This window comes from Microtus pennsylvanicus, chromosome 5 (assembly GCF_037038515.1).
Source record: "Microtus pennsylvanicus isolate mMicPen1 chromosome 5, mMicPen1.hap1, whole genome shotgun sequence".
Classification (NCBI taxonomy): Eukaryota; Metazoa; Chordata; class Mammalia; order Rodentia; family Cricetidae; genus Microtus; species Microtus pennsylvanicus.
Window position 1 is genome coordinate 60,076,756 of NC_134583.1, and position 25,277 is coordinate 60,102,032.

The window sequence follows — 25,277 nt, forward strand, 5'->3', positions numbered from 1 at the left end:
GCCCCGATGGTGTGGGTATGGGAGACCCCTGAGGGTGTGAAAGCAGGAGAACTGGCCCCGCCCCTTGCTAATGACTTAAAGGGGTGAACTAACTTGGGCAGCACTGGAGAGAACCAGGGAGAGTTGGCTGGGTACCAACCCTGCAACCCTGCAACTACCCAGGCCCAGTATCAGGGTTATGAGTTGGCCCACCCTAACATCCACCCCATCTGTGATCTGCTGGAGCACATGAAGGAGCCCACCCTGCAGACCCAAAGCCGCAGGATCTCCATGATTCAAGGCAATAGCAGGATGACCAAGAGGCGTTCCAGCAAGGGCCGAGCATGGATAGTGTAGCAGAAGCCAGAGGCCTCAAACCCCACCAATGACTTTGTAATGAACACTTGCAAGTAAAGCTATATGGGCAAAAGGGTTTACAGTGTGGGACTCACCTTCCCACACTACAGCTTCCATGATGATATTGATTTTTTTCCTTTTTTTTCTCAAATTTTATTTTTTTTTTTTATTTCGGCAGAGGAGGCTGAAGGGCAGAGGATGGGCACAGGAAAATTAATGGGACTGAGAGGCATGATGTGAAAAAACAAAGAAAAAATAAAAAGAAAGCTAAAAAAATAAACACTGGGGATAGGGAAGTGGCTCGGTTGGTAGAGCAATTGCCCAGCCAGCACCAAACAGCTGGGTGATCCCAGCTCTCAGTAGGCTGAGGCTGAGGATCAGGAGTTCAAGGCCATCCTCAGCTTCTAACTAACTTCCAGGTCAGCCTGGGCTTTAAGAGACCTTGTTTTTTTTTTTTTTTTTGCTTTGTTTTTAATTATTTAAAAAATTTCAAATAAACATTGTTAACTTTCTTATAAAAATTGCCGAGTGAAGAGAGTGACCCTGTCCTTTCTGTGACCTCAGGCCCTAGCACTCCTGAGGACTGTTATGCTCCCTGAGAAACACTCACGGAGACAGCGTCTTCCTACTGTGTGAGCATAGGCACTTGAGTTTCCTGAATGTTGTTCTGCCCAGCCCTACAGATCACAAGCTCCTGGAGGGCTTTGCCCTACGATTGAATCACTAACCCAATTAGACCCATTTCAAAGGCACTGTTTCCACACCTGACCCCCATCTGTGAGTGACAACACACCTTTGGCAAACTTGCCAGATCCAAGGGGCTCACAAAGGATTGCAGTGGGTGGGGAGCTGATTCCCAGGTTCAGCCTCTGGAGATCCCTTGGAAAGGCTGGGATCTGTATTTTGCCCCTGGTGATCTTTTAGAGAACACTGTGAATGGGCGTGGCCTGTGGTTCCCACATCCCCCCCTCCTTTGAACCCGAGGCTTCCTTCATCTCCATCCCATTCTCTGGGCTGTGGCCTGAGTTCTTAGCTGCAGCTCTGGAACTGGAAAGGATGGGAACCTCATTGGTATGCAGGGCTCTCTTGTCACTTTGCCACTAACAGGAGCCGAAGAAGGGCTGGCACATCTCTTTGGGATTTTCCATTCCTCCTGGCCCTTCCGGAGTTGGCTGGACACCAGCTTGCCAAGGGGGACAAGGACAACACAGGGGCACTGAGACATCTGCCTATTGACATCTCGAAAGTGGAAAGTGGGTCCTTCCAGAAGCTCTGATAAATTCTTCCTTCTCTAATTCCTATTCCCTCCTCCCCCAGCCTCCTTTTACAGCACACACCTTTACAGGGCTGTATTCTGCGAAGACTTGAAGGACTAAGCGCCCTTTGGATAGATTGATTGGCTGGTTGAGGCAAGGTCTCACTGCATTGGGCCTTAAGCAACCCTCCCCATCTTACCTTCCCCAGTAGCTGACACGTAGGCATCTGCCACTGCATCCAAGAATTGTTTAATTTCTAGCAGAGTGGTCCTTGCTCACAGATACATAAGGTAAAACACAGGCTTCAGGGGACATCCTCAGCCTGGCGCCACACTCCTGTATCCCAGCAGCATCAGGGCTTCTCAGATGGGGCCTGGGCAGCCCCAGTAGGCTCACGTGGTGGTAAGATTTTAAGTATTATCTCCTCATGGATGTATGACAAGTGAGAATTAGCTCAAGAAACCAATAACACAGTTTTCCAGTTCTTTATTATAGCTTTGTAATGCCAAGTAGAATATGTACTGTCATTGTTTCTTTTTACCTCTGGAGATGGGTGGTGATATAATACATGAAATACAGAGTGACCATCCTGTAGCCGCCTCCCAGCATTGGGTACTGTCAACACCCTTCTTTCCTTTCTCTCTCTCTCTCTCTCTCTCTCTCTCGACAAGGTTTTGCTATACAGTCCAGGCTAGCCTTGAACTTGTGATCTTTCTGCTTCCACCTCCTGTGTGATGGGATTATAGGTGAACCGTGTCTGGCTCAAAGTCAACATCTTTGAGTTTCGTCCTTGGACAGTGAAGCCACATGCCCAACTCTTGCGGTACTCTTGCTGTTTCCCCTCCGAGTTCCTCACTTGAGTGTGCTGCCCTCAACACCAAGGTCTGTTGCAAATCCAGGACTGCACTCTGGATTGTTCGGAGCCTACCATGCAGCTACCCTGCAGTGCCATTAGACTAATAACGTGAGCTGGAGCAGAGACTTATGGTTCATTTGTGCTCGTAGCTGTAGAATCTCTCATGGCTCAGAGATCATAGCTTCTCTTCCCACCTGTACTGTCATGAAGTTGGGGGCTTGAAATGGACCCTAAACCTGGCAGATGCTCCAGAGGAAGACCTTTCCCAACACCCAATCAGTCACGATTTGTACAGCCTGGGCTTTCATGTACCAGAGGATGTGGGAGTGTAGAGGGCCACTGAGAAAAATGTAGAGAATCCCTGGCTTTGAAGGACCAATGTCACTGTCAACAGGCTCTCAACTCCTAGACGCATGCCGCATCTTCACGCTACTTCCTGTATAGCCAACAAGAGGTACATCTGTGCATGTAGTAACACTTTATTTAATTAACTGTGTGTCTGTGTGTATGGAATGTGTGAAGTTTGGAGAACAACTTTTCAGTTGGTTCTGTCCTTCCACCTTGTGGGTCCTGGGTGCAGAACTTGGGTTATCAGGCTTGGAGGCAAATGCCTTCTTTGCCCGCCGAACCATCTCACTGGCCCCGTCTATATATTTATTTTATTTTACTTTTTTTTCCTTGTAGGCTCCCAATATTTAAAAATATTCTGTCCAGTGTTAATACAGGCTGAGAATCACTTGTGGTAGCTCATACCTTTAATCCCAGCCCCTGAGAGACTGAGGCAGGCAGGTCTCTGATTTGAAAGCTGACTTGGACTACATGGCAAGTTTCAGATCAGCCAGGGTTACATAGCAAGACCCCATCTCAAAGAAAGAGAGAGAAATGGGGGGAGACAGAGGTGTCCAATTTGGATTTTAGAATGCTTGCCTTTGAAATCTTGTGCTAGGACTCAAGTACAAAGACAAGACTCATTTAGGCTCCATGTTCACTCATACCTATAGTATGAACATCATTTTTTTTTTCTGAACATGAGTCTTTATTGACCACAGCTACTTGAGGGGGATGAAGCGTGAGGAGTGGGTGGCACCGATGCCAGGCCGGCTGTGCTTCACAGGCTTGTAGGTAATGGAGAACTCGCCCAGGTAGTGGCCGATCATCTCCGGCTTGATCTCCACCTGGTTGAAGGTCTTGCCGTTGTACACGCCCACCATGCTCCCCACCATCTCGGGCAGTTATGACATTTTAAAAAATGATTCTGTGCATGCCACGGAGCTAAGACGTGTGGAATTTTCCATCTGTGGCATCAGGTCAGTGTTCAGGAAGTGTCTGGTTTGTTCTAGATTTCAGATTTTGATTTAGGCATGCCCACTTGTGTAGTTAGTATTAATAGTCCAAAAACCCAGATCACCACAGGCACTGAAATAGAAGAGTGGATTCTGGGGACCCTTGACTCCAGATTACCTTTAAGTCTGGCACCTGGGGAGATTTCTGCCTAGTTGGAGGAGGGGATGATCTAATGGAATCTGCCTCAGTAAATCCCCCGGAAGGAGCTTAAGAGCTGGGCTGATCGCAGAATGACTCTGAGCTCTAAGAAAGCATTCGCACCACCGCCATTAAGAAATGACCCATCGTGGTGACCACTGCAGCCCTCACCTTACTCGTGTCTGGTGGGTGTGTGCCCTAAGTTTCTGGGTGCACTGGGGGGGGGGGTGAAACCTCTGTGCTATACAGTAATGGTCCAAACCACCAGTTCCTGTTAGAACCATGATGCACTTCACAAGCCAGGGCACCTGAGCACTCTAGAATGATCTTTCAGGCACGGACACAGGAAGGAAGCTACTAGAGGCGAAGACCTTTAGCCATGGAAGGCCAGAGGGGAGACGACTCAGTCGTAAGCTGCTTACAGTGCTGGTGTGAGGACCCGGGTTCAATCCCCAGAACCCGTGTAATAAACGGGGAATAAATGGGGATTATTCTTGTAGTCCCAGAGGATCCTCGGGGCTTTCCAGGCAGCCACCTTTGCCTTCCCCACGAGCTCCAGGCCAATGAGGCACCCGGTCTTACAAAAGCAAGGTGGTGGGATCTGAGAGCGACACCTGAGGTCATCCTCTAGTCTCCAAGGCACAGTGCACAGATGTGCGCCCTTAGGCACACACAAATTGGAGGTCTTTGCAGTGGGGTATAGTTCAGTGATGGAGTGCTTACCTAAGTATGCATGAAGCAAGCCCTGGGTTCCATTTCCACCACCACCAAACAATATTAATAATACAGTAATAATAATACATTTTTAAAAGAGAGTTCTTTTTCCTCCCCAGGGGCTGGGTTTCCATATTTGTTTGGGGACAGCATCTTAGCTCTTGGGATTAATTTATCCTACACAGAGTGCTATGCTCTGGGTCCAGCTAACTCCCCTGTAATGAAATGGTGCCAGGTAATGGCCTGGGCTCTCTCCATTACCATCTGTAGAACGCCCCCTTTAGCACCCTAGCCCACAGTGCACTCCATTAACCTTTTTTTTTCCTGAACTCGGAGCTGTGATGAACTGAGGGGGGAGGGTAGCTTCAAGCCTTCAGGTGACATCCCGGAACACAATGGACCTGTGTTCTTCCCAGTGCCTGAGGGGTTTGTGGTGAATGACCCTGTCCAAACGTTGGTGTTTCCAGTTTCCAAATGGCAGTGTAAACTGACCCTGACTCTCTCTCTCTTTCCTCTCTCCGCAGTGAGATGTAAAATGGAGGACGAGGAAGTGGCTGCGCCCTCAGTGCCACCATCTTAACTAACATCAGCCACTCCACACCCAGACTGCACAGCCTTAGGACGGTGGATTCACAACCCTTTGCACACAGGCCGGGTTTGTGTCAGACAAGCTTAGGAAAGTGTCCCTTGCTTTCTGCTTTACCCCAAATACTGTTTTTTTTTCTCCCCATATACTTCTCCATGGTGCCTGGTGTGCCATTCTGAGCCACTGCAGTTGAAACATCTAGTGATGGCCTCCGTCACCAGTTTGCCCACTTCTGCTAAGATCTGTATTTTATCTCAAATCTCTGTTAGCTCTGTTTTGGTTTTGTTGTTGGCCTAACAAATGAGGCGAGGCTCGAGAACTGAGCTGTGTTTCTAGCTCAAGAAGAGACAGCCGATGCAAATGATTTCTATCGTCCAAGCCCCAAAGGGGTCCCAGCAGCGCCTTTAACTAATGGTCCTCGTCTGTTCCATGGTCATGCTCCCCAGTATTCTCTCATTCGGAAGGCCCCAGACACAGCTGATGGCCTCCTTGGTAGTAGTGTTTGACAAGCTTCCACGCATCTTAGGTAAATAGTAAAGCCTTTATTTTCTTGTTAAGAACAGCATTTTGAAAATAAAACCTATCTGCCCATGCTTAACAATCTTTTCAGTCTGTGATATTTATATGTACATACTGATTGTCTTGAAATTTCCCGAACAATTTTGTTTATAAGTATGCAAGTCAGCCAAGGTGGGGGAAGAGTGAGGGTACATTATAAAATACACATTAATACATTTAATAAATATATATTATCTATCAAAAAATGAGCCATAGCTCTTTATGAATAAAAAGCACCTGCCAGGGGCTCTCGTCGGCTCACATGGTTGCTACATCCTTGGATGTGTGAACGCCAGCGCCCCCTTCTACTTTCCAATTTGGCAAACCCAAGAGACAACCCTTCTCACCCTGTCTGCATTGTCTGCTGGCCTGACCTCATCTGTGTGGGGGTGGGGTAGACAACAACCAGATCTTAACCTCAGAGACAGCCTCTCCCCTCTGCCACTGTCCCACCGCCTCAGCAACGGACTCCAGTTAGGAGGGGACAGAGGAGCTGCCATAGTCCCAGCGTGGTGTCGCTACCTGGGCATGCTAGGTTGTGCTTACAGCTTGGGGTTATTCACAGAGGACTTTCTAGACCATTTCTCGCATCAACTCTTAAGCAGGTGCTGTGGATTCTGTACTCCAGCCTCGTTCTGTTGGAAGCCGGCTGCAGTCTCTGGGTGGAGTTGCCTCGCAATCCTCTTCAGGTGAGCTCGGAACTCATTAGAAAAATAGCAGATGGTGCCCTTCTTCCTTTGCTCCCACCTCCACCCCTAGTGTCTAAGAACATCCAGCCCACCCTGAACCTTAAATTAGCCAAGATAAAACAAAGCCCAGAAGCGCAATCACCTATCAGGATGGGGAAAAAAAAAAAAGCAAAATTGTAAGGCCTCACTAAGCGAGGCGTCCTGTGGCTCAGAATGGTTCTGTTTGTACAGTGCAGAAATGTTGCTGCTTTCTGCACAGCCATTTGCACGGTGCTCACCTTATACGCGGAAAACCAAGAGCTTACAGAGAAAACCATCAATCATGTCAGCATCTCCCTTCTGCAAGGGGGGCTTTTGCAGACCAAGTCACTGGTGACATCAGAAAGCTCCAAAGGACTCCAGAGAGCGGGGGTGGGCAGCCACTTCCTGGCACAAGAACGCGGAGTGCTGGCGTTTGTCACCGGACTGGCCCAAGGTGCTCATAGATCTCTTTGCAGAAGGCTGGGTAGTGCATGCAAGAGCCCCAGCCCCACGCAGCCCTAGCTTTCTTTCCCTCCAAACCCTCCTCGAGCTTCGAAGTTCTCAGCCCACCACATGATGGTCCTTAAGCATGAAGGACTGGCTGGAATTCTCTGGAAGCAAGCACATGCTCTGAGTGGGAGCAGGGCATCCCAAAAGACTGGGAAGGGGAGGCCTTTGGGTGTCATGCTCTCTGGTTCCCATGCGTGGTGATGCGCTAGCTGGAAGGAAAACTCGCAGGAGTGCCAAGCACTAGGCAGACTGGCCTCATCCCCCTAAGGCTCTGCAAAGGCAGGGGAGGGGAGGGAGGGGATACAGCAGAGACTGGGGTCTTGAGAAAAATCAGATTTATTAAAACACTCAGCTCAGATGTTCTGGCTTAAGAAGAGGTCAGTCCCCACCCCCACCCCCAAATACTAACCTTTTCAATTTTGCTTTCATTAAAGGTTAAAGGCTTGTGGGTAGTTTTTATAGAAAAAGCAGTGTAGCGATTGGAGTGTATGCAGAGGCCCTACCCTTGTTTATACGGTCCATATGGTCAGGTTCAAACTCTTAGCATGGAAAGGTTGCCAGAGATTATCCTGGCCAAACAGTGCAGAGAACACAGGGCTTTTAATGGCAGGGGTGCTGGAGATGCAGAGCGACAAAGGAATGACTTGCTCAGGACAGATGGAAGCCATGATAAATGACGGCCGTGAAGAGGGCCACTTTCATAGAACCATCGGAAAGCCAAGATTAAAATGTTCTGCAAACCTCCCCGAAAACAGCAGGAAACCTTCATGGAACTCATTCTATCCTAGACTTCTAGCCACATCAAGGGGAGAGACCCCAGAAGTCACTGGCTGCTGGACATGAGGATGACATCTCTCCATCCTAGCGGTCACCCACGGGGAGCCCAGCCACAGGACATTGTGAAAAGGCTACTATGGTGCCTGCCTCCCAGCCCGGCTCCTCTAAAGCCAAAGCTTCAAGCCAGTGGCCCTGTCTGAGCTTCTGAAATGAACAGGGGAATGACGTTGGAAAAGGGGCATGGAGGACCAGCAAGTGCAGCAAGAGGAAGGGATACTTCTGTCACTCTGTGAGGGAGGGAGGCGGGGCGGGTGGGGCGCTAGGCAGAGCAAGCAGCACGTAGACGGAACAGTGGTTGGTCACCACTGTCTAAACGCGATGGTCACTTCAAGGCCCGGAGTACCTTCTCTTTGGCACGTTCTGCGGTTCCTCCACTCCCATTGGCTACACAGCTGCCTGACAGTCCAGTTGGGCCTTACTTTGGAATCACAGCCACAACTTCCTAAAGTCCCCTGAACTGCATAGGCCACCAAGCAAGCAAGCCGGGAAGAAGAAGGGTCCATGAGTTAACCTCAAGGGCATAGCTGTCTCCAAAAGACCTCCCTGGGGATCAGCACTCGGGGAGGGTGTGACAGGTTGGCTCAAACTCCTCGTCTAAGCCAACATCAGCCTGGTACACCAGCTGCGGATTCTTTTCTGCCCTGCCCGCGCTGGATGAAACAGTTTTCCAGCCATGCCTCTCTGGGTGAGCCTAAGACTATTGGCAGTTAGCTCTGATTTAGTTTGCAGGACGATTCCGTGTTGTGTGTGTGTGTGGCAGGATAGGGGAGGGCAGTCACTGTTAGCTTTCCAGTTCATCCGTATGTCACATTTACACGAAATCCCCTCGGTGGAAATTGTCAGATTTCCTGGCTTCCAGGTGGCCTGTCTTGGCCATGGTTATTGATTGCGCCCTCAAGAAAGACACAGCCAGGGAATAAAATCAGTAAGAGAGATCTTAAGGTCTTTCACCAATGGTGTCTTCCTGTGTGAGATGGCGGAGCGGTTGGGATCTGGAATAATATAAGGACAGCGCTAAGAACTCTGCAGAGTCAACGTCAGAAACTGATGCAACTGTCTCCCTCGCGTTTTCACCTGTGGGGACCTGGGGGGCGGAGTCATCCCCAGAAACGTGCCCGAGGTTCATGCCACCCACCCTCAGGGATATACTCCGCACTCAGAAACTCAGTGCTTTGGGAAGTGACGAGGAGGGGACTTGTCTCGGGCATGCTAGACAAGGGTGCTACCTTGTGCTTCACCCTGAGCCCCTACGGCAGCCACCTTCTCTGCACTGGCCTTGGAGGAACCAGAGGACTTTAGAATGATGTGTTGATTACAGCACACGGGCTGGCCCCTCTGGGGACCATTGGTCACAGTAAAGTCATGCTTTTCTTGGCCCCGGGACAAAGAAGCAGCCCAGGAGGTGGTAGGGGGAGTTAAGAACACACATCTGTGTTCCCTTTTGTCTTAGAGCCTGTTCAAATCAAAGGGAACCGAACCAGAGCCTAAAAGCCTTCATAGGTCAGAGAAACCAAAATTCCCTCCCTCTAGGGATCAAAGACCATCTCTGACGGCCTATTAAAAAAGAAAGAAAAAAATAAATAAAAGCTTGGGTTAAATTATGGAATTGGCACAAAATAAAGAATGGAAATCATGTACACGTGAACCGGCCCATGCATTGCTTCTGAGAAGCACAGAGCTATGTCTGCAGAGAAGATGTGGGAATGAACGCCTCTTTGGGTTTTGCTGGGATGAAACAGTCATTCCAGAAGAGGCCAAAAGCAAAAGGTGACACTTTCTGCTGCGGGTCTGTTTGGCGACAGATACAGCTGCTCTGGTTGAGACTGAAGGAAACAATTCCAATTTCCTAGGCTGTCTCTTAGGGAGTTGAGGTGTGGGGGGCTGGTACCTAGCTGGAGATACTGGATGAAGTAGGGACTAGGGGGCTTAAGCTAAGGTGGATGTCAGGAAAGACGAGAGCATCCTCATAGGAAGCTCTTCCTTAGAGTCACCTTCCTGGGAGAGGGGCGGGGCACTGTGCTCAAGCAAGAAATCCACCAGGTAGAGCCCCAAGCAGTAGGTAGACACCTACAGATGGCTTTCTGAGCGTGGGTGTGGGTTTTCCTTATAAGAAGAGAGGTGGTAGAGAGGGTCAGACAAAGATGGAAGGCGTGCATGCAGGGAGCTGCAGTGGGCAGCCCAGAGAAGCAGCCTCCAGGTATACCCAGCTGAAGCTGCCCCCCATCGGACGCTCTTAGGCCTCCTCCCACATCAGACATCAGATTTTGATACTTACGGTCCCGCCATTGAGTACGACAGCCATTTCGGTCGGCTGATACACATTGCTTCTGAATGGTGCGCTGGGTCGACTTCCCAGGTTGCAGGGTTTCTTTCCCAGGCTGTCGCTGGATCTTTTCCCCAAGCTTCCATTGGAAAAGCCCGGTGCTGACCGAAGAGCTGAGGAAGGGGATTCCAGGATGACAACACCACAGAGAGCAGGGGAAAAAGGGGGGGGGATAGGGATAGAGGGATAAGGGGCAGAGGAGGGAGGAACAGAGGGAGAAAGGTGGGGAGAGAGAGAATTTTTTTTTCAACAACCAGCTCCTCCCCTCTGGGTACCTCCATCCACCCTCCACAGTGGCTCCTCCCCCTTGTCACAAGCATGATTCAAAACAAAAGTCACAAAGGGGCTTTGTTCTCTAGCCTCTAGGAGACTGAGCCAGCATCAGGGAGGGTTGGGAACTTTGTGGAGTCCTGCTCTCCCCAAACAGCTACAGCCAGGCTGGGTGGCTGTCACCCCTGGTCTCCTTTGTACGTTTGCACAGGTCTGTATGTACCCTATCAGTCAAAAGCAGTCTTTATTTCTGGATGTTGCAGAGCTGGGGACTGCTAAAAACATACAGGACAGTGATTGCCATCACTGGAAAATGACTCTCAAATGACCCTCAAATAGGAATAAAAGATCTGAAGCAATGATGGTAAAAAGAGTTAGTACTCTATCCCCAAAGTAGGTACAGATGTTTCTGAGTTATTGTCCCTTTTAAAGACAGCATCTGAGGTAGCCCAGGCTGGCCTCGGACTTAGTCTTAAGTCAAGGATGTTCTTGAACTCCAGATCCTCCCTATGCCACATGCTAAGTACTGGAGTTCATGTCCAGCTAGTTAGTGTACTGTGTGTGTGTGTTTGTGTGTGAGCAGGTATCATGAGGCCACAGAAGTGTTGGAGGTTATGAGCTACCCGATGTGGGCACTGGTAAGTGGGCTCAGATCCCCTTAACTACGCTCCACCTTGTTTTTTGAGACAGTGTCTCAACTGCCTAGGCTGCCTGGGCAGGAAGTCCCAGGGATCCACCTGTCCCCACCTTCCCAGCTCAGGGACGACAGGCGCGCCTCACTCACTGGTGCCGGGGATAAAGCCCAAGTCATCATGCTCGTACAGCCAGCGCTTTATCAACTACACCCTCTCCGCAGCCCCAGCACTTGTAAGAAATTAATCTCTCCCCTTTTAAATAAAGGAAAAAAAACTTGAAAAGCCACGAAGAACCTCGAGTATGTGTTTGTAACTGAAAGGACCCAGCCTGTGAGGGCTTCTCGCACCATGCCAGTGACAGAATCTGGAAAGCAAAGGCTGTCAGTGGTGGCCAGGGGCTGCGTGGGGAGGGATGGACAGGAGGGCAAAAGGGACATCTCAGAAGAGTGGATCATCTGTGTGACACTGCCAGGTAGATACAGGTCACAGTGCATTGGTCAAAACTCACCAGACGATGCATTCTAATTAAAAAAGGTCTTCAGCTCAGTGGCAGAGCCCTTGCCTACCATCCCTGAGGCTCTCTCCTCAGCATCCCACAAGCGGATGGAAATCTTAACTGTAAGATGACATCTGTAGTTTCACTGAAAGCACTAATGTTGCTTGGCTAAAGAAAAGCTTTACTGGGCGGTGGTGGCGTACACCTTTAATCCCAGCACTCAGGAGGGAGAGACAGGTGGATCTCTGTGAGTTCAAGGCCAGCCTGGTCTACAGAGGTTTTCCACAACAGGCTTCAAAGCTACTGAGAAACCCTGTGTCAAAAACAAAACAAAATAAACAGAGAGAGAGAGAGAGAGAGAGAGAGAGAAAGGCTTTACTTAAAAGTCTTCCCTGAGGAAATGCAACAAGACAGCTTAGGAGCCATGAGACCTATTTGGGGCAAGAATCAGAAAGAAGTACCTTAGAGCCATGTACTATGAGAAGTAATATATAGAGGGTTAGTTTTCATATTCATAGCACAACAGGTTCTATTATTTCCTTCACAACAGACAAAGGTTAAGTACTATGGCCAAGATCACACAGCTGGCAGAGGCCACACTGGAAGCCTGGTAGAGACAGGCTGCTCCTCACCATGACACCAGTTCCAGGCACTCTGTTAACCATCACAGTTGGGTACATCGAAGCAAGCAAGCTGTGTTAAGTGACCTTAGGGACAGCTCATCCTAAACTGGACCAAAGAAACCGAGTCCAAGACAGACTCAGGAAATCTTCCTTGTTTCAGCATCTCCAAGGCTTAAGCAGTTGCTTATGCTGAATGAGGGCATGTCTCTGCCTGGGGAGCAGCGTGGGAAGTGGGAACAGTTAAACACAAATGTTTGCTAGTATCAGTTCCTACTCTGTGAGAGAGAAGAGAAGCAGCTTCTCTTGCAGCGCAGAGCCTAGTCCAGGCAGGGGACTCCCTCTCCACTTCAACATACCTTCTTTAGAGAAACCGAAGCTCCACTCTCTTGCTACCCATGGTCCCAAGGTCCCTCTGTGCAAGCTATTGGTGGTTTTATGAGCATACCTTTGGCATTCTAGGTCCTTCAGAATGGGTTCCAGGTCCAGCTTGTGACAGACCTGACCAATCATGGCATTCCATCTTTGAGAACACACTGGTTCAGGGAAGGAAATTCAGAGCCAAACAGAAATAATGCTGGGATTTTCTCAAGCCTTCTGGAAAGATTTGTTTTTCCCCTGGGATTCTGGGCAAGCCCAGAGCTACTGGGGACTGTGATGTCTTTACCATGAGATGGGGAGGAGTCAAGTTTAGTCATTACTTGAGTTTTTAAATCTAGCCCTTCCTGAAACCTGCTACCCCGGGCATTTGGGATCTTCATTTATTTGTTTGATTAATCTAGCATTCAAATTTTAGAGGGCTTTGACTAATATCAGAGCTGAAGGACAGGCACTGTTATTCCTACATGGGTACCTGGAGGTATAAACTCGTTGGTCTGATGCCAACTTTCTCTGGGGTAGGCCCTGCAAGTGAGGCCACATTAGCCATGCCTTTCCCCATGCTTCGCTCAGGTTCTCCAACTGTAAACAAAATCTCCAAGTAGCCTTTGGCTTTAATAAGCTCTTAGAGTCCAGGGTCCCTAACAAAAGAGGAAACACATGTTCCTTTGAAAAGCGCATGCTTCGTCTGCCTTGTTAGCACTTCCTAAGACGTGATCTGAGGTGCGACAGCCTTGGGTGTATTTGAATCTCTTAGCACTTACCTCATGCCTTATTGGTACTAATGAGCACAGTCTAGCTAAGTGTATCTGTGTGTGTGGGGGTTACATTGATGGAAGGAAATATCTGGGCAGCACCACTGCAGCTTCCTAGAGCCGCAGGGCAGCCTGAAGAACATGCCTTCCATCACATAACAACTTGGGGGACCAAGAGTCAAGAGAAGAGAGCCCAAGAGGCTAGCCGCAAGTTCCCAGTGCAGGAGGACACGACCATTTCGGCTCCTGGGTACTAGCCACTCCAAGGATAAGGCCCCCTCATGGTGCCTGGTTCCTAAAATACAAACTGGCCGAAGTCAGCATGAAAGGCGCCAACAGCTGCTCCTTCTGTGGCAAAGGAGCGTGCCCAGATGGTCCTTGGCCAGCAGAGTAAGAGCTTCTAGCATAAGGGCCAGCCCAGCCAGGATAGTCTCTGGGTGAGCTTTGTCTGAGCACGATCCTGCTTGGTCTCAAGTGATTTTGGTGGATCTATATTTTTGATAGTCTAAAAGAGACCTAAAAAAAAAAGAGAAGGTGGACTTCATAAGGGTTGCTAGGGATGGAGTTCATTGACCCAGCATGCACTGGGCTCTAGGTTCCAGCATCAGCACTACAAGCAAGCCAACAAGAACAACTTGTCTTAAAAAAAAAAATCTGACAACACCCAAGGTTGCTGAAGATTTAAGGAGAGACTTGCAATGCACTCAGTCAGAGAGTGGGCCCTCAGCCCTAGACGGTGTGACAAGATTTAAAAGGCAGATTATTTAACTCATATCTAGGACATTTTATGCAAGGAGCTAGTGGACCAAAAAGAAGAGAGATGAATGGATAGCCGTGCTTACTGTGGCGCTGTTTATCACGGGAAGCCTGAGGCAAGCGGGGCAGCCAGAGGACCAGGAAATAAATGCTGGTGCTTGATGGAAAATCCCCCAGCATCCCCAGGGTATCGGAATCTTTATCTACTGACCCCCGAAAAGCCTCCATCACACTGACTTAAAGCACATGCCAAGCCAGCACCTGGACCTGGGGTTTCCACCTAGTGACGCCCTAGGGTCATTTGGAAAGTGAAACAATTGATACAGACCTCAGAGTCAGACTTGACTGAGGGCCGGGGGGTGGGGGGGACACAGAGTGGGTGTGTTGTTGTTGTTGTTTTGTTTTGTTTTCCCCAGTAGCCTAAATGATTCTGAAGGGGAGACAGGTGAAAGACCACCCTACCTTCCTGCTGTTCTGCTTCTTTTTGTTCTGGAGATGAGGAAGCACTTAGCGGCTTCACACCTCGGTGTCCAGACAGCTCTCATGGGCTAGTGTAGGAATGAGAGTAGCCAATACCATACTCAGAGTGGCACTTGGTATATGGTTTCTGTTGCTGTCACTATTTGCCAGTTTGTTTGTTTTGCTGGGAGTTGTGCGTCTTGCTGTGTCTCCCAGACTGGCTTTGTAACTCACACTTCTCCCACCTCCCCTCTCTCAGTGAGTTCTGGGATAGCAGGCGTGTGCCATCACGTCTGGCCACCATTACTGCTCTGGTGTTTCTGACCTTCTAGTTCTACTGCAAGGAAATCTAACATTCCATTCAACCGCTGGTTCTTAGCCCCTGAAGGGCCACCCTGCAGGAGAAGCTGTCAAAAACAGGTGGGGCTGCCAGCACCCCACGACTAGCCAAGTCCCTCTGTCACCACGGCCTCTTGGAGAGGCCTCTAGGTTTCCAAAGGTGACCTCTAGCATGACTGTACCTTCTTCTGTCCCCCAGATGGACTGATACCAAATCCCTACCAACATCTCCACAGTCACAGGCATCTGGCCTGGAACTTTATGTAAGAAGAGAGCAACTTGGATGACAGCCACACTGGGACTTTCCCATCTGTCCAGAGCAGGGCTGCTGGCGCCCCTCCTACATAGGAGTCTGGCCAGGGGTCAGGGGTGCAGAAGAAGCCAACACATCTAGGTCCGACAAGGATATGAGTGACTCTATAGGAAGTGAGGGATCGACATGCTTCCCCGCCTACAGGGGAGGAGCGGGCTGCACCCCAGGCTCCCACGCTTAACCTTGCAAGGCTGTGTACAGGGACCGGCTCCTGAGCACGGCTCTCACTGGGACCTGGCAACTGGGCAGATGCCGCTAAAGAGAAATGTTGCTAAATTTCAGTCTGCCATGGGCCGTGTTCCAGCTATAAGTCTTCAGGAGACTCCATTCTTTTGAGCCTTGGCTTGCACATATCTGTCATGGGGGAGATGAGGGGGCTGACTGCACAGGGTAACGGTGGGGACTGCAGGGACAGTGCAGCCTGAGGGCAGAGCAGTGCTCGACAGTGACCACGTCCGGTGATCAGAGCCTCACCAGGACCGGGATTCAATATCACTGATGGGCCCCTGGGGCATCTTTGGCAAACTGAGAAAGATCATTTATTTAAGCTCCAGGGTGGGACCCAGCCGGCCTCCTTTCAGCAGGGTCCCGAGAGTACCTATCCAACCCCAACAGCAGGGTCTTTGGGTTCTGGTGAGCACATCCTCCTCCATCCTACTGTGACCTCACCCCTGAGCAGAAACAGGTGGTCTTGGGCACCCAGATGTCACCCCAGTTGTCACCAAATTTGCATCCTCTGTCTGATCCAGAGGAGCTTGTGAACATTTAGCCAAATAATAGGGATGTTGGTGGCGGAAGAGGGAAGTTAAGAGCGGATGGGGGGCCAAGCCTTCTGTCCTGGTGAGCCGGCTCTGGGATCGTTCTACGCATGTCCTCAGAGGGTCTCTGCAGGACTGAGCCTGGCTGTCTGTAACAGAGACAAGCTTATAACTACAAACAACTGTTTGGGCGACCTGCTTCTGTGCTCTCCTTTAGGAGGCCATGACTCAATATAAATCCCTACCCTGAGTGTCTCAGACTCCACTTTCGAGAGACCCAGGCAAGACCCACAAGCTCTGCGCTCAGGGCCACCAGGGTCTGGTCCCCACTGCGATACTTTCTGTAGAAACCCTACACACTTATGCCCTCCCATCATTTTCCTTTTACAAATTAGAGACCCTGAGGCTCAGAGAGGCCACGTCATCCACTGAAAGGTGCAGGCAGGAAGTGGGAGAGGCAGGGTTTGCACATGGGCATTTGACTCTGGGATATAGTTTGAACACTGCCAATGACTGAGGTGGAGGAGGCCAGGAGCAGTGTCATGGGGGCCTGCGTCCATCTAACACACTGCGTAGGCTGCAAACCCAAACGCCTACAGGGAGCCAAGGAACCAATGTCGGGGGATCAGCAGAGGGTGGCAGAAGGCGTGGCAAGCAGGAAGTGTATTCCCACATAAGGGCAGCCAAAAGTGTGAGGTGGGGCAAGAGGCCTGGCCTTCCAGGGCCCAGTGACTCAAGTGAGATTCAAGAAAACCTGCAGCCATGTAGGAAGGCTGGCTCGGCATTGTTAGAGCCAGGAGATACGCTGTTTTAAATTGGTGTCATTTTCGGTGTGGATGCTGCTGGGGATAGACCCAGGGCCTGTGCACGTGGGGCAAATGCTCTATCATTGAGCTTCCCATGACTTTGAAAAGCCAGAAACATGGAGGATTGTGGTGGTGGTGGTAAATTGTGTGTGTTGTGTGTGTATAGGCATGAGGTCAACCTCAGATACTGTTTTTCAGAAACTATCTCTTTGTTTTTGGAGATACTAGGGTGTTAGGGTGTCTAGGGCTAACAGATTATCTGCTTGCCTGGAGGCCTACCTGCCTCTACCTCTTAGCACTGGAACCTATCATAAGATGTGCCACCACACCTGGCTCTTCCCTGGATTCTAGAGAGTGAACTCAATCCTCTTGCTCGCCCTGACAACACTTTACCAACTGAGCCATCTCCCCAACCCCATCTCTTGGATTTTTATAACCAATGAGGGAGCAATTGGCAGGAGGAAAACATACATAAAAATAGCTCGGAGTCAGTGTTATCGTGGGGGCCGGCCATTCATGATCATCGAGTCTGCCGCTGGGCCTGGGAGCATCTGCCCTGGTTATGGACTTCCAGGGACTGTCCCAGGCCCAGCAGTGACCACTTTACCTGCATTATGCTCATCCATTGAGAAGGCCTTGTTCTCCATGTAGGCCCGAGGCAGGTGCATGTCCTCCTCAAACGCCGTCTCCCGCATCCTGGGCTGTGAGGTGTCGAAGTAGTTGGGTGGGTTCTCCTGCAGGGGTGGGAGGAGGGTGCAGTGGATCTCCGGAATGGCGTGGAAGATGACAAAAACCCAGCCACTGGCTGCCAGGGTGATGGCCAAGGTGGGGTCGCTCCAGGCATCTCCCTGCTTTAAGATCGAGTTGCCGAACAGGTACATGGTCATCCAGACCACCCAGATGAGCAGAGAGAGGAAGGTTGTGATGAGGATGAAGGCTCCGTTCACCTTCCACCGCCTGAACTTGCCACACAGCGTGAAGAGGGACTGTGTCAGGGTGATGACCAGCAACACCATGTCATAGATGAGTGCCATCACAAAATCCATGGGCTCGTAGGCGCAGGCTGACTTGGTGTCACGCAGCACGGTCAGCACCAGCCACTCGGTGGCAATGATGACCTGCACCAGCATCAGGCACAGTGCCAGGCTCACTAGCTGCCAGCCGGCTGGGCTCGTGCCCTGGCGCACCAGCCTCCGCACCCGCCACGCCTGGCTTAGCAGACAGGAAAAGCAGAGCGCGAAGAGGACACCCCAGAGGAAGCGTCGGATGGAGCAGATTGTCTCGTCCATCCGAATGATGAAGGCAAATGTCAGTCCAAAGAGACCCAGGGTCCCCAGCAGGAAGAGGAAGTGGAGACACACGGGCCTCCTCTTCTCCTTGTCCTTGACAAAGGGCAGTCTCACCAAGAGGATGAGCATCAGGAGCAGTGTGATCAGGGCCCCCGCCCCGGCCACTGCCTCCACCACGATGCCCCAGATGGCGTCCAGGTCGCACAGGGACACGTACTGAGGGAGAAGGTCCAACCCACAGCCCCGGGATGTGCTGGCGTTCTCTGAAGCCACCGAGGCAATCACCAGGAGCAGGGGCAGGGGGAACACTTGGTGGGTTCTCATCTTTCTCTCTGACACCAGGAAGATTCTAGAAAATGGGGACAAGCAGGGAGAAAGCTCAATCCACAGGAAGGCCCCACTTTCCTGATTTCCAGAGGCCTTTCCTCTTGTCAAACCCGGCAGCCCTCAGGCCTTTGAGATAACGGCATCGATTTTCTCAGTGCACTGTGGTCCCTTTCCCAGGCTCTCTGCCTCCCACTTGAACCCTGACCCAGATTAGTAGCCATGAGCCACCATCAGCAGTGGCTGGAGGGCCAATGGAAGGGAGACTCACCTAATCTCTCTACCCCTCTGTAGTCTGTAAATCTGGCCTCTCCCAAAGTCAGGCGACGAGAGGCGTTTTTAAAGGGATAGCCACCAGCCAGGTACTCAGCTGGGCAACACCCCTTATTTCTTCCTTATCCTCAAAGGCTAAGGTGAGTATTTACTGAGCACTCACTCTAGACCAAAACCTGGGCTCATCCAGTCCTCATAATGCCCTATGAGGCAGCAGGTCCCATTGTGACCTCCATTTTCAGGTGACAAAACAGGGTCTTCAGGCTCTGACACTCACCCCAGGGCACACAACCACACTCCAGGAAGCCACTGCTCTCAGCAGAGGGAGAGAACACCCCCCCAGATTTACACATGGGGTACATCTTGTGGGCCCAGCCAAGTCCCCTGCACCCACAAATTCAACCAAGCTCAGATGAAGAATACTCGAGAAAAAGAGTCTGTCTGTCCTGAACACGTGCAGATATTTTTCTGTTGTCACCTAAACATGACGCAACAAGGGTTGACATTGTATTAAGTATTGTAAGTGACCTAAAAGTCCACGGAGCATGGGCATAGGCTGTGCGTGAATACGGTGCCCTTCACAGAAAGGCCTGGAACATCAGCTAGATGCTGGCACCCAGGGCCGTTGGCATTTAAAGGATCCTGGAGCATTTCCTGCGAATGTGCCTGTTCATCCGGAAGGAAATTCTCCATGCTCCGTCCCCCTCACACTTCTTCCTCCCCCGTAGATCTCCTGAGGCTCTATTCTTTCCAACTCCCCTGTTATCCCTGTCCTGGCAGAGTTCAACCTGCCACACCCCTCTTCCACGTGCTCTAGATGCCCAAGGACAGTGCTGACCCAGTCTCGTCTCCCCGTTAAGACACATCCCTATTATTTTAACTTTCTTTTTCTACTTTAATTGTTAAACTGGGACCTCATGCATGCTAGGCAGCAGTTGGGCTACATCTCTGATCCCTTTACATTTTTCTTTTTGTTTTGTTTTTAAATTTTCAGTTTGAGGTAGAGCTATACTACCTTGGTCAAGCTGGCTTCAAACTCACCACAGCCCAGGCCGGGCTCGCATTGGCGAGTTTCCTGCCTCAGCCTCTTGAGCAGCAGTGTAGGCCAGTGTCACTAGGCCTGGTCCTGCAGAGATGCTTCCACTCCACTCCCCGTCCCCAGCTCTCCTCAAGAACCATCATGTCAGTTCAGACTCCGCCAAGGTCGGTTAGGCAGAGCGCTAATCAAGTCTGCCATTTTTTGCCTACTTTGTTTCCTTTCTCTTCCCCTTTCTCCTCTCCTCCTTGTTTTTGTCTGTCGGGGCAGGCAGGGAGGCAGAGACAGTATCTTTTACTCACTTTTACTTCTTAGTAGTAGACTCCGCTTTCCCAACCTTGTCACATCTGGCATCTATCCCTGACAGGTCTTTTTTTTCCCCTGTCCTTAGGATATCCTATGTATCATAGGAATGCGTCTCACCAACCCAGCTTCTATATGCGGCCAAATATCTCCTGGGTGAGGGGCACAAATGCACCCACAAAGGATTGCTGGTGAAGATGCCAGTATTAGCAGACAGCATCTGGCACAAAGCAGGGATTTGGGAAATCCCCACAGAACAAGAGCCGTGCATCCAGATTGCTCTTTACCCCACGGGCACCAGCTCCTTGCTTCTAAGTGGGCCTTCAAGAAGCCACGTCTGCACAGCTGTGCCCCAGACTCATTCCTAGTCATGTTAAGCTAGTTTGGGGTTGTAATTCCACCTGTGTGTAGGTCTGTAACCAGTCACCCTCGCCACAGCACAACGCCAGACATCCCTGGGGCTTCCCTTAAGTAAATGCAGTATTGACCACCTCTCTCCTCCTCTCCTTTAGAGAGATCCCTTGTGCATCCTGGGTCCCTCCCTGGCCTTCAGGCCATCGACGCTATAAATAATGGATGCTGTAGAAAATGGCGGTGGGGTGGGTTGGTCTGCTGTGCTTACAGAGAGAAGGCACGTTACAAAAGAATGTACTTGGGTGGAGGGGCTCCTTAAACAAGATTCCCCCCACTGAGGTAAATATAGAGGTGGGGATACACCCCAGATATTGGCCACCGACTTGTAGTCTAGATGTAGTAGTGCCACGGAGGCCCCACCAACAAGTCCCTGTGCAGTCATTTATTCAACTGTGGCCTTTTACATTGACCACTTGAACCCCAAGAAATGAAAATACTTCTCTCTTGATATTTCTAAACTGTGCTAGAGAGCTCAGTTGGTCAGGGTTCTTGTTGCCAATGCCGCCAAGTCTGAGAACCTTGGATCCCTGGGACCCACAGGGTAGAGCCCTTGCAGCCCCCGTGTGTGTATGTGCACCCCAAGGAACATGGTACAAGGTACACTTTGGAGAGACATCATTCTGAACAGAGCCACTAAACAAGGCTGGGAAACATGCTATGAACCAAAATTTAAGAACAAGATGGGACAGGACAAGCTGCCGTTGGTCCACAACAAGGTGGGGAGGGTCTCCAGAGTGAACCCCCATTAGGAGAGTTCTCAGCAACACACTCAAGGGACTCTCTCTAGTTTATAGCCAATCCCATCTTCCCCTGGAGGTGAGGAAATGATGTTTGGGAAGATGCTTCTGGGACTGAATCAATGCTCCTCCCTTGCCATCTCTCACCTAAACACCCTTTGACCGATGGTTCTCAACCAGGGGCAGTTTTGGGTGTCACAAGAATGGGCATCTGTGGAGCAGAGACCAGGCCTACAATGTGAATAGCAGTCTTCACCGAAGAGAATGACGTAGGTCAGTTAAGTCCATGGTACCAAGGCTGAGGAAGGCTGATTTTAGACATCAAGGTCAGAACCAATGGAAGACACCAGAAACCCCACCAGGTCTTGGTCGGACCTATATCTCACCATCTTGCTTCAGGACTTGGCTTTTTTTTAGGTGTGGCTAGCCACTCTTTCTGGCAAAGCTCCTCCTTCTGAGCCTGGCTGTAGACCGAGGCTCAGTTTCCTCAGCTCTTCTTGCATGCTTCCTGTCTCTCCTGTCTACCCCAACCAGAAAGGGGTAACACCAAGACAGCACCCACATTTCTGAGACTGTGCAGTGTTCTTGTAGTCCACGGCCAGGCCTGTAGTTTCTGCTTCCTTTCGGCCACAGCAGATGGACCCTCTCAGGCTCTCTGCTTTCGCGGCCACAGGTAATGCTCCTTTCTCCTTCAAGGGCTGTGGTCTGGTCACAGCAGCGGCTTCTCTCATTTCTGCAAAGAGCTTCCAATTTCCTTTTGGAGAGTTACTTTAAGTCCTAGCTCCCAGCTGGGGGTCTGGTATGAATTAAGAGGGCAACGTCCCCAGGTGGTGGAGTTATTTTAAAGATCAAGGGGTCTTTAGGAGTGGAAGTAGGGACCTTTGATAGTTCACGGTCTGGCTTTTAGAACCCACAGCAGAGTCTGGCCTAAGGCCACGAGAAGAACCGATGCAGTCGTACACGGCCACTGCTGTGCCACCCCCATCAGGATGAGGCTAGACCCACGAAGCAGAGGGCTCCTTTCATCTCTTCATTTTGATCAGTTACCTTGTGTGTCAAGAAATATAGCTGCGATGGTTAACATCAGCTTGACAGACTCTAGACTCACCCGGGTGACAAGCCCCTGGACGTGGCTGTGAGGGATTATCAGGATTAGGTTAGCTGAGCTGCGCAGACCCACACTGTGCTGGGGTCCTGGACCGCAGGAGGAGAAAGGGACCCGAGTGATAGCATTCATCTCCCTTGGCCTCCTGACTGTGGATGCAACCGACCAGCTGCCTCAAGATCCTGTAGCCTTGACTACTCTGCCCTGATGGACTGAACCCTCCGGCTGTGACCTGAGGTAAACCCTTTCTCCTCTTAAGTTCCTTTCCTCAGGGTCTATTCTCACAGCAACAGGAAAAATAATTAAAATTGTAGCTCAGGCAGCACCAGCTCAGGCTTGGTCAATCTGGATGTCATCAGTCCTCTCTGGCTGAACTGATTGCATCATAAACAGGCCTGTGGTTTGAATCGGCAGGAGGGTTTGACATTCACTGGAGGGACATCTTCTCTTTGAGATGGAATTGATAAGTTGGAAGGTTAGAGTCTTGTCACGGGAGAGGACAGATCTCTCTCCCAAGGAGAACCTGTCTGAGGGTAAGACTGACCCACAGGATCAGCTAGGAGATGGGCTTGAGTCCTAATCCATTGAAAGGCGGCTGGATTCAGCCATGTCTGATACCAGCAACCAATTAACTACATAGTGTGAATGACACCAATTTGACCTGGGTTTCTGTCACTTGCCAACAGGTTCTCAAAAACCTAGAAGGAATGGCTCCTTCTTGACCCATATCTAGGCATATAGATGAAGCCAAGCATTGCCAGGCACCCGAGGAGAGAGCCCAGTTGCCTCAAGCTGGTGACTATTGGCTCTAAGGAAGATGCTGGGGTGTGGCCACCCAAGTCCACAGAACCGTGTATAGGACGAGGGGAAGGGGTTACCCTGAAGCCAAGGCCACTAGCTCATCTAGGATTTCCAGGGGGGTCCTATTTCTGTCACACTGACAACTATAGTAACTGCTCCCCAGGCTCCCCGGAACATACAGTAACATCCAAGGATCTGCCAAAGGGAGGTAGCTAGGGTGGTACAGGCCTGTCATCCTGGCATTTGGGAGGCTGGGGTTAGAGGATCATAGCCACCCTGAGCTATATAGTGACTTCTAGTCCAGCCTGAGCTACCACTGGGTAACCTTAACTCAAAAGACAGACAGACAGAATCTACAGAATACTCCTAGGGGTGAGTGCTAAAGTGTTTCCATTTCACAGGACGATGCTACACAAGACGGGGCCAGGAGATGCTTGGCCAAGGTCACATGCTGCCAGAAAAGCAGAGCCCGAGGCAAACAAGCCTCTTATTGTCGAGAACTCATAGAGAGTCACTGGTGACTTTTGCTGGATGATTTATCTTCAAGAGGTCCTCCCTGCCCCCACTACACACTAGGCCAGTACTTTCGACCCTGGACTCTGTTGTGACATGGGTCACAAGCATGTGTGTATGTGTGTGTGTGTGTGTGTGTGTATGTGTGTGTACGTGTTTATACTGTTGTCTTCTCCCAAGCAGACACCCTTGGCCTGGCGTTGACTTTGGGTATCGTTCTCTATCACTGGTCCCATTTTCTGAGATGGGGCCTCTCTCTGAGCCTGGGTCTCACTGAATCCATCCTACTAGACTGTCTGCCCAGCAAGCCGCTGGGATCTACCTCTCTCTAACCCCCAGCACTGGGGCTAGAGATGTGCACGCCCACGGGATCCGAACTCAGGTCCCTGCCGTCCAGTTGTCCTCTCTTTTATTTACCTCTTGGGTCTGTTCCCCTCCACCCACCATCACCCCACATCCTCATCTGCTCTCTTCTGCCCTTCAGTCCCCGAATGAATGAAACTTATCATACAAGCTCTCTCACGTGGCCCATAAAAATGTGCTAACATTTTCCTCTATACAAGAGGAAACGGAGGGTCCGAGAGGCTTAACTGGAAGTTAACTCTTGGAGTATCCCAGCCCTACAGGCCACACTCAGCACAGAAGTCTGGATGAGAGAGGGCACAGAGCAGGAGGCCCAGGCAGGCACTACCCCCTTTCATCTAAAGTGCCCCTTGTCAGGTAAGCCCCACCCTGTTCAATCAGCCACCTGCTGCCTCCCACCTCTGATCCCCCAGTGGAACAATACAGATTAGAGGTTCTGAGGCAGCCTCAAGGCAGGGCTGCCTGGGCCGGATGAATACCTGGCAACAAACCCATGGGTGAGGGCAGCGGCTCCTCAAAAGGAGGAAAGGATAAATGGGGATGAATGCAGAGGCCTCGGCTCCCATACTAATTACCTCTGCTGCCAGCCAGGCACTCAGAAATGTGACTCACCCCATGTTCTTAAATACCCTGCAAAACAACTCCCCCAAGCACCATAAACACCACACACAGACAGCATACCACACACACCACACATACGCTACACCATACACATCCCACTCCATCCCACATAGGTCCGGAGAAACAGTCTCTTTCACTGTCTTAAGCGCTGGCCCCGCAGAAACTGCTGAGGACTCTGTGGGACTCTATGTGAGCAGGGCGGTCAGCACCCTGCCAGAGCCAGACTCCCCAGTTCCAAATCCTACCCTCGGGCTGGAGACTAGTCCAGTAGGCGCATGCCTGTAGGTCTCACCCCCCAGCATTGTCCAAATCGATAAATAAGATAATAAAAGTCCTACCCCGGACCACTTGCTAGCCTGCTATGACTCTGAGTGGCTGGTTTAACTTCTCTTGCCTCAGTTTCTTCATTTGTAAAGTGAGGGTAATAACAGCACCTCCATCACAGGGTGGTGGTGAGGACTGAGATAACTACTGGAAGTGGGTATGGTGGCATTCTCCTGTAATCCCAGCATCCGAGAAGCTGATGCAGGAGGATCTCAAGTCTGAGTTCAGTCTCAAACAGGAGGTGGGGGCTGTGCAGTGGCCAGGTGGGTAAAGTGTTTGCCCAGCAAGTGTGAAGACCAAAACTTCAGATCCCCTAAAAGTTGGGTTTTCTAATGCAGGGCTGTAATCGCAGTAGGTGGAGATTGGTTACCTGGGGCAAGCTGGCTGGCTGGCTAGACTAGCTGAACTGGCAAGTTCAGGG

General features: G+C 50.6%; 2 protein-coding genes across 7 annotated transcripts in view; one reads left to right on the forward strand and one right to left on the reverse strand.

The window, feature by feature from the left end:
• Iqck (IQ motif containing K) overlaps positions 1-7,410 on the forward strand; it is a 132,548-nt gene extending 125,138 nt beyond the window's left edge. Inside the window, exon 9 of the mRNA XM_075972025.1 lies at positions 5,169-7,410. Coding sequence (XP_075828140.1) covers positions 5,169-5,224 — 56 coding nt within the window. The 3' untranslated portion in view covers positions 5,225-7,410. The remainder of the gene's footprint in view (positions 1-5,168) is intronic.
• Gprc5b (G protein-coupled receptor class C group 5 member B) overlaps positions 1-25,277 on the reverse strand; it is a 35,450-nt gene that overhangs the window by 6,145 nt on the left and 4,028 nt on the right. For 3 of the 6 annotated variants that reach the window (XM_075972024.1, XM_075972021.1, XM_075972020.1), the window contains 3 exons: positions 17,361-18,391; positions 10,121-10,281; positions 5,753-8,837 (listed from right to left, as the gene is read on the reverse strand). In XM_075972024.1, the coding sequence (XP_075828139.1) occupies positions 8,793-8,837; positions 10,121-10,281; positions 17,361-18,366 (1,212 nt within the window). In that variant the 5' untranslated portion in view covers positions 18,367-18,391 and the 3' untranslated portion in view covers positions 5,753-8,792. Of the gene's footprint in view, positions 1-5,752; positions 8,838-10,116; positions 10,282-17,360; positions 18,392-25,277 lie in introns of those variants that run through there. The other 3 variants (XM_075972023.1, XM_075972019.1, XR_012910597.1) reach the window with 2 other exon arrangements.